General features: G+C 26.1%; 1 protein-coding gene across 1 annotated transcript; it reads right to left on the bottom strand.

Moving 5' to 3' along the window:
• Window positions 1–2307: 2307 nt before the first annotated feature.
• Window positions 2308–6267, bottom strand: LOC148543599 (putative LRR receptor-like protein kinase At1g51890). Its single transcript, XM_088498589.1, has 4 exons — window positions 6183–6267; window positions 5526–6075; window positions 3228–3555; window positions 2308–2352 (listed from the first exon to the last, which is right to left on the bottom strand). Exons 1-4 carry the CDS (start codon window positions 6265–6267, stop codon window positions 2308–2310), a joined length of 1008 nt encoding a protein of 335 aa, XP_088354715.1.
• Between the last annotated feature and the right edge of the window lie 2542 nt (window positions 6268–8809).

Below are 8809 nucleotides of genomic sequence, written 5' to 3'. Positions count from 1 at the left end.
AGATAATTTAAGAAATTAACATATTAATATTTTTAACGAAATCCTCGATAGGTGCGAACTTTTTTGCGTCCTATATATATGCCAATCAAATAATTTAGCTAATATGCAAAAAAAAAAAATAATATTGTGGTAGCGACAAAATTAATAATTTAATTTAGTTTCAAAGTAAATATTTATGTATTCAAATTTTGAACATAATACTCTCCATAATCAATATTTTAGAAAATAAAAAAAAAGTTATTGCAAAGCAATTAAAAAAAATTAACAAAATATTTATAAAATTTTCATTCAATTATTGATAGTCAAAGACTTATAAAAAAAATATAAAAATAGATATCAAATAAAAAGAAACGGTTTTCTTTTTGCATCAATTGATAAGACAAAAAAAATTATTTCTTTTTACATTAAATTGATAAAAACAAAAGGAGATATAATACTATTTTCATTTTCATACGTTGAAAGTTGGGAATAAATGAAAAAGGTGAGTAATGATTGAAAATATAAATTAGATAAGTAAACTAAAGAGAAGAAGAGATATAAGTGAATATTATGCGTAAAAGTAATAACTGCTCCAAACTGAATGAAATTTGCAACTGCAGTGGATGAAGGCAATGGAAGAGGATGGAGGCGAGAGTGTTGAAAAAAGGAGAATAATAAAACAGCAAGAAAAATATAGAAAAGTAAAAACCAAACTGCAGTGGATGGAGGCAATGGAAGATGTGTTATTATAGTTATAGAAGTAATAGAACTGTTTTCATTTAGTGGGAAGTTATTAGATTTTTTAAAACAAATTTTATATTTATTTTGTCCTTATAATTTGCTTTATGAAATAGTTTATTGTAGGGTTAATATAATCCAAAAAAATTGGACACCAAAGTCATGGTTAGGGCTGGCAATTCATACCCTACTCGCAGGTACCCAACCCGGTCTAACCCGTTCGGGTAGGGTAGGAGCTGCGGGTAGGGTAGGGTACAGTCCGGGTATGCCTGCGGGTAGGGTAGGGTACGGGTTTAGGGTGTACCCTATCCTACCCTACCCACACCTCAAATATAACACATATTTTATAAAAATTAGGTATATAATGAAAGAAGTGAGAGTTAAATCTACAACCTCTCTTATGTAATGACTTATAATAAGTGAACAACCACTAAACTAGTTAGTTAATTTAGTAATTTAGAGCATTAGTTTGTTATTTTTTATGTTATTAATATATATAAAATTTGAAATGATTGAATTTTATATTTATTTTGAAAAAATTTGATATTTTTGCGGGTAGGATAAGGTAGGATAGGGCTTAGACTTTAGGGTGCAGGTACGGTTAGGATTGAGAGATTCTCAACCCGCGAGTAGGATAGGGTAGAGTTTTAATAGAATTTTCAACGCGCGAGTAGAGTTAGGGTAGAATCCAAACCCTATCCTACCCTACCCATTGCCAGCCTTAGTCATAGTCAATCTTCTGTATTGACTTTATATATTGATTTTATATATTGTTATAGATAAGACTGTGCGGTTACCATAGGTCTTTTTTCGACGAACGATTATAACTGCTGCAATCCCTAGAAGCAGCAATATCCCTGCAATTGATGCTACCACTGTAATAACTGCATTATTCTTTTTCTTTCTTGTAGCATTTGTTTGCAGGGTGCATGAAGTTGTTCCACATAGAAGATTAGGATTTTGCCTCACACTAGAATAAGCATTGAGAGGACAACAAAGTTAAAGCAAGGTTAGTTATGTATTCAGTTACAACTTGTAATCAGGAAATTGTGAGAGTAATTAACTAATTATTATTAGAAGACTCAAATAAAAGAAAAAGCTAGTTCAAGACATCATTTTCTAATATTAAGTAGTCAAGATAATGTAATTGTTTCAACGTCATTAAATCGATAAAAATTTTTAATAAAAAAAGATTTTTTTTTATTTTTTAGTGTGTTTGATAAATTTTTAATAGTACAAGTAAAAGTACTAGAAAAAAATTATCTTTTTTAAAAAACTACTGTTTATATTTTTTTTTCTTAAAAAAAAAAAGGATGTTTTTCACGTAATAAGTAAACAAAAAAGTACTTTTATCTTATTTTACCCAAACATAATTAATAGATAAAAAAATCTTTTTACATGGGATATCTAAACATAAAATCACTTTTATTTTTATAAAATATCTTTTAAAAAAATATCATTAAAAAAAATCTTTTTCAAAAAATAACCCCCAAACAAGCCCAATATACTAATGATTCTTGGTTCTAAGTATGTATCAAGGATAATATATACCTCAAGGTTAATTGACCATCACTTTGTTTTTGAAGGAGTTCATTTGAAACTGAACCTGCTGTAAGGTTGTTGTGTGCTAAGTTTCTGCAAAAGCAGAAGGCAAATATGACATAGATCCTTATCAAATTTTATAACCGATAAAAAATCACGGGGACTTACAAGTATTCTAGTGATTGCAGTTGCACCAAAAAATTAGGTATATTCCCACTTAAACCATTGTCTGACAAATCTCTGAGAGGGGATTTCAAATGCACGGTTACAATCCAAAAGGAGAAAAAGATAATGAAAGAAAAATAATAAAATATAATCAAATCATTGGGTCCATTATTTATACGTGATCAAATGAGATAAGAAAGATAGACTTTAACATAGTAAGCTTGGAGATATCAGTCCGTATATGTCCGGTGAGTCCACTTGAAGACAAATTCCTTTATATATTATTCCATTTCCAAAAAATATAATTATTTCAATAATGAAATTATGCAATTAAAAGGTTAATAGTTTTCTAATTTAGGTGTTATTTAATGAATGATAAGCTTACAAGGATGTGATTCTTAGAAAGCCATCAATAGTGCTACAGTCTACACCTTGCCATTTGTATGCATCTGGGAAGACATGGATCTCCTTGCCAGTTTCTACTGTCCACCCTATAAGCCTTCTTGATGTTTGTGACTGCATCCGCTGGTATATATATATATATATATATATATATATATATATATTCATCATATTCTAGAGTACTGAGTACGCATGCAAAGCTAATTAAGTTTAGACAAAATTAAATAGCAGCATAGTATACCGTCGTCTTTGTCGATTTCTGACTGTGATGAAAAATTTTTTGCTAAATAAATCTCAAGAGCACTGATAATGGGTGGAAGGGTAGAAGATTCTGTCCGAATAAGTGAAATGTGACACTTTTTGCATCCAGAGGAAAGTCCTCTAACATGTTTGGTGTATACTTTGCCGTATTTGAGTGATTCAGCTGTATTCCAAGTCTTACCATCCATGTTGATATTGAATGATCTTGTTTGATCTGCACCCAAATGCTGAAGCTCTGTGAAGTGTAGATAGAAATAGTATTGGTGCTGAGTTTCATTGTCATCAATGTCCCAATGGAAATCTAATGAGGCAGTAGCATTTATTGATGTGGCTGCAGTCTTCAACACAACTGCTGGTGGATTAAAGGGATCCTGATCAAGGGCATAATTGCTATGGTTGCTGCTTATTAGTCTCCAGTTGTTCTCCCAATAAGGCTCCCATATCCGGTTATAAGGATCATCTTCATACCTGTATACCAACAAAACATTTGTTCCCATCACTTATATAATAATAATAACAACAATTTAATATTCATGTTTAAAATAAATTTTTATTTTAATTATTAATTATTTTTACAATCAATAGTTACTCAAGTATTTTTTTTTCAATTTTATTTCTAAGTAGCACCATTACTCTCAGAAATTTTTCATAAAAAAGAAAAAATATTTTCAAAATCAAAATAACATAAAATCAGCTATAAATTAAGTTATATTTATTAAAAATTAAGTTCATTTGATAAAATTACTAAAATAATTTAATTTTTAACAAATATTAAATTAACTTATATTTTAATGATAAAAATTAGTTTTTTATTTAAATAAAAATAATAATTTATTTTATTCCAAAATAAATTCATGCATGTAACAATGTCATGAATGAAGATGTCAAAAATATATTCTCATAAAAAATACTTTGTTTAAAAATGTGGTTTATTTGTTTAGTTATATTTTAAACAAAAATAATATTTTTATAACATATCAAAATCTAATATTATAATTTATCATTTAAGAGTAAAAAAATTACTTTTACATAAAGATAATTATAAAATTTTTGTAAAAATAATTTAATTTTTGTTTTATTTCACTGTTTTACTGGTGCTTTAATTTATTTTTTTCCCATTTAAAAACTTTAACCTCAATAATTCTAAAGAAACCACTCATAAAAATAATAAAAATAATTTTTTCTAAAGTTGTTTATTTTAACACAGTTAAAAAAAGTAAAATTGGATATAAATTAATTCTATATTTATTAAAAATTAAGTTAATTTGATTATTGAGTATTTTATGTAATTTTATTAAATTAATTTAATTTTTAACAAATATTAAATTAATTTATATTTTATGATAAAAATTATTATTTATTTTATTCCAGAATAAAGTCATGCATGTAACAATAGTGTCAAGAAACTTAGAATTGTGTTTGCTCATCAAATCAAAATGTCAAAAATATATTTTCATAAAAATATTTTATTTATTTAATTATATTTTAAATAAAAATAATATTTTTATAATATATCAAAATCTAATATTACAGTCTATTATCCAAAAGTTAAAAGAATATTTTTACATAAAAATAATTATAACGGCTTCGTCAAAGTATCCACCATTTAAAAAATATATAGATGAAAATGATTTGATTGTTGCTTTATTTCACTGACGTACTAATGCTTTAATTTATTTTTTTTCTTTTTCATTTAAAAACTTTAACGTCGCTCAATAATTCAAAGGGCACCTCTCACATAAAAATGGTAAAAATAACTTTTTCTAAAGTTGTTTATTTTGCCTCAATTGAAAACCGTACTCTAAAAAATATAGATCAATAATAAAAGTATAAATTATAAATAAAATTAAAAATCTAAAAAAAATAATTATATTAATGATTTTAATTAATATTAATTTAAACGATACTGAATTTTAAATTAATAAAAAATAATTTTTTAAAATCTTAATTTTATAATAAATTTTATTTAAAAAATTCAAAAATAAGCCATAAAAATTATACATGGTGATGGTAATGATAAAGTAGAAGATATAATTAAGGGAAAAATTGAAAAATATTTGAGTAAAAGGTGATTATTAAAAAATTATAAATAGAGAGAAAGGATTAAAATTTAATTTAAATAATAAAAAAATTGATTCAGACTAAATTTTTTAAATGATATTAATTTTTTTTTTACATATATTAAGGACAAAATGCATATATAATTTTATAATTTATTATTCATAGAGTGATACTTGAGATTGATACATGTATAGTACTAAAGAGTCATCTGTTAATTTTTCTTTTTCTTTTTATTTTAGAATATTTTATTTTGTGAACATCGGATGAATTTTTCAACCGATGTAACAACTAATTAATAAGTCTCTATTATACCATGCATTAAGCGTTGAAATATGAATCAGTTATATTTAAAAAAAAAAAATCAGAAAAGGACTAACCTGTAAATTAAGTTGCTGATAGAACTAAAATACAACCTTCGGAATCGTGCCAATGATGTAGATGACTCTATAGTGACATAACTCTTCTCGACATTGCCCAAAATCCTCATTTCTATAACTGAAATGAATGGTGTCCCTGTGCCTTTGTTAACCAAACAGATATGGATGTAATTCAGCGATAGAGTGTGGATGATCTCATAGTTTATGCTGACTGAGGAATTTGTGAATTTTACCGTCTCCCAAAAATGAACTCCAAGATAAAGATCAAACTCTGGAAGCTTATTAAGACCATCATAGTTTCCATACAAAAAACTAGCTCTGATTAAATATCTAGTAACACTTGTTACATTTATGCGGTAACAATTTCTTATTCCATTAGGAAAACTCCGAAGGTAATTAAAATATTGTGGATGAGTAGTCTTATCTTGGGGTGACACAGTTTTACTCACACCAGAATCAATGAAATTAGCATCTGAAATGTAGTTGATTCCTATGTTCTTTTCAGTGTAATTGGAATTTTCAGGTAGCCCACAATCTATGCTAATAAATCCTGATAATAGAAATTAATTATATTAATCAAACTTTATATATTAAATTAAAGAAATTGTGAAACTTAAAAGGAAAATGACTTCTTCAAATTTTAGTAAGTAACCGAACCTGATTGATCCTGGCCTTGGACCATTGCTATGAAAGAAAGAGCTCCAAGCAATAGAAAAAGAGAATTTGCGATCTTCTTTGCCATTGCATGCATATCCTATTTTGTTTGGGGTGACAAATTGCGAGGGTTCAGTGCTTCTATTTAACTAAATAAAGCTTACGATTTTTAATATACACATTACGTAATATGATAAAGTTGACTTTCATATGTTTGGATTCTTTCCATAAATTTTTATAGTATACAAATGGGAAGCTCATATGCTGACGTACCACTCATATGTCTGAGAGTTTATTTGCTTAGGTGTCGTTACTAAAAATTTTTAAAAATATATTTATAAATTATAAATAATTATTTGCTTAAGTTGTTATTTTCAAATTCAAAATTATTTGTTTGAGTTGTTTCATTTAGGTTGTTATTTTTAAATTTTAAATTATTTTACTGAGATTGTTCTTTTTTAAATTTTAAATTATTATACTTTATCTGCAAATTTTTATCTTTATTTTTATCTTTATCTTTATAGTAATACAAATGGGGAGTTCATATGCTGACGTGGCGCTCATACGTTGAGTCTGGGAGTTTATTTGCTTAGGTGTTGTCACTAGAAATTTTTATCTTTATTTTTATAGTAATACAAATGGGGAGTTCATATGCTGACGTGGCGCTCATACGTTGAGTCTGAGAGTTTATTTGCTTAGGTGTCACTAGAAATCTTTATATTTATATTTATAAATCATAAATTATAAATTATTATTTGCTTAGGGGTGTTATTTTCAAATTTTAAATTATTTGTTTGGGTTGTTGTGCTTAGATGGTTATTTTTTAAATTTTAAATTATTTTATTTGTTTGATTTGTTTTACTTAGGTTGTTATTTTTAAATTTTAAATTTGATTGAATTTAAATCAACTTTAAAAATTTTTTTGTTATCAGTCAAGTATAAGTTATGAGAGATGTAAAGCACCACAATTTAAAGTGCATCAATCCCTTTCTTTACATATATTCAAAATCTCTCTACTTATTCTAATGGCTGGTATTCACAAAATTGCATACATCAATCCTACAATCGACAATTTGTGTGTACGTATACGACATACGAGTGATACGCTTACGGACACTACAAAGTTACGGAAATTCTCCATTACCATACTCAATTGAGATGGTTTTGCTCGATGAAAATGTGAGTTTTAATTTCTACTAATATTTTCTATTTTATTTTAAATTTATATTATTTATATTTTAAATTTATTTGTTTATTCCCATCTAATCGTTCTTTGATTTTTGTTCATCAATTGTAGGGAGGAAAAATAAGAAGGCTTCTGTATCTCGATTCGTGAATTTGCTGGAGGAAGGAATATCTTACCAAATAAGATATTTTGTTGTTGGACTCGATAAGGGTTACTTCAAGGCTATACATCATCAGTAAGTTCTAACCAATATTTATTTCTAAAAATATTAGTGAAGATATTTTTAATGGTAATTTTTATATTATTTATTATTAATATATTATGTAATACCCTACAGAAAGAAGATCTATCGGATACACCTATACTTTTTTTTAACTTAATTGATAAGACCTTTCTCTTCATTGTTGAAGTTCAAATATCTGAAAATCCACGTTTCTCACTTTCTTATAAAGTTAAGAAGATAACTGATAATGTGGACCTCATAAATAAATTCAAAGAGGCTCACCCTATTCAAATTGTGAGTATAATTATAAGTGTACTTTCTATTAAAGATCAGTTTATTTTTTGCTTTCTTGGTCATTAGTAGTATCTAATTTATAAATAATAATTAATAATTAATTATAATTTTAGGATGTTGACTACACCGGTGGTTTGCTTCCAATTTTATAGGCATCCTCAATCATTGAAGGGGAGAAAGTAGAAGATGCTAAGGTATTTGTTCAAAAAATAAGTCTTTAATTTAACGTGATATTTTGTACAGAATTTGTTACTTGAATTCTTCAATGAAGTTACGGCCAATGGTAAATCCGAAGTGTTAGAAAATACTATTACACCAACTAAACGACTATCTTCGGAGTCGGAAGATTCGAAGATGGAAGGAGATACCTCAACTTGCAAGAAGATCAAGATTGAGAATGAAACTTGAGAATTTGGATGCACATGTTTTGGAATCTCTTTTAGAGTCTATCTAATAGAATAATGCCAAGCATATGTTTGTTTTGATGGAAACATTATCTTTTCTTGAGTTGTTATTTTTCTTTTGGTTCTTTTCGATTTTTATATTTAGAATTTAAAATTTTTTTAAATATAAATTGAAGTTATTTGATTATTACTTGTGTTTTTATTTTTAATGTGATTCACACCGTTGATATTCTGATAATTTCTAATTTAATAATATTTAATGTCATAAGTTATAAATTTTTTTTGAATTATTGTTGATACAATTAAGTTAGTTATTAATTTTTAATTTGTACTTATTTTAAAAAAAATCTAATTATAATTTTTAATTAAAGTATTATGTTTAGAATTTTAAATTTAAATTCAAATATATATTTTTTTTGAATTTTTGAGTAAGTAATTGGGTTTGAGAATACTTTTTAAAAATTTATATAATTTAAAAGCTACTATGCTAATTACAAAGGATTATAATAAAATAAATAGAATT

The sequence above is a fragment of the Arachis ipaensis genome, chromosome B9 (genome assembly GCF_059453495.1).
Source record: "Arachis ipaensis isolate K30076 ecotype BB chromosome B9, ASM5945349v1, whole genome shotgun sequence".
Taxonomy (NCBI): domain Eukaryota; kingdom Viridiplantae; phylum Streptophyta; class Magnoliopsida; order Fabales; family Fabaceae; genus Arachis; species Arachis ipaensis.
The sequence above is the reverse complement of the archived record's forward strand: the minus strand, read 5'-3'. Positions and strand labels throughout refer to the sequence as shown.

What these genes read in the sequence shown, in the direction of transcription:
- LOC148543599 (XM_088498589.1), bottom strand. Translation starts at nt 6,267, where the DNA reads ATGGCAAAGAAGATCGCAAATTCTCTTTTTCTATTGCTTGGAGCTCTT. An exon ending in CCAAGGCCAGGATCAATCAG is followed by an intron (nt 6,076 to 6,182) that starts GTTCGGTTACTT and finishes TTCTATTATCAG; the next exon opens with GATTTATTAGCATAGATTGT. An exon ending in ATCAGCAACTTAATTTACAG is followed by an intron (nt 3,556 to 5,525) that starts GTTAGTCCTTTT and finishes GTTGGTATACAG; the next exon opens with GTATGAAGATGATCCTTATA.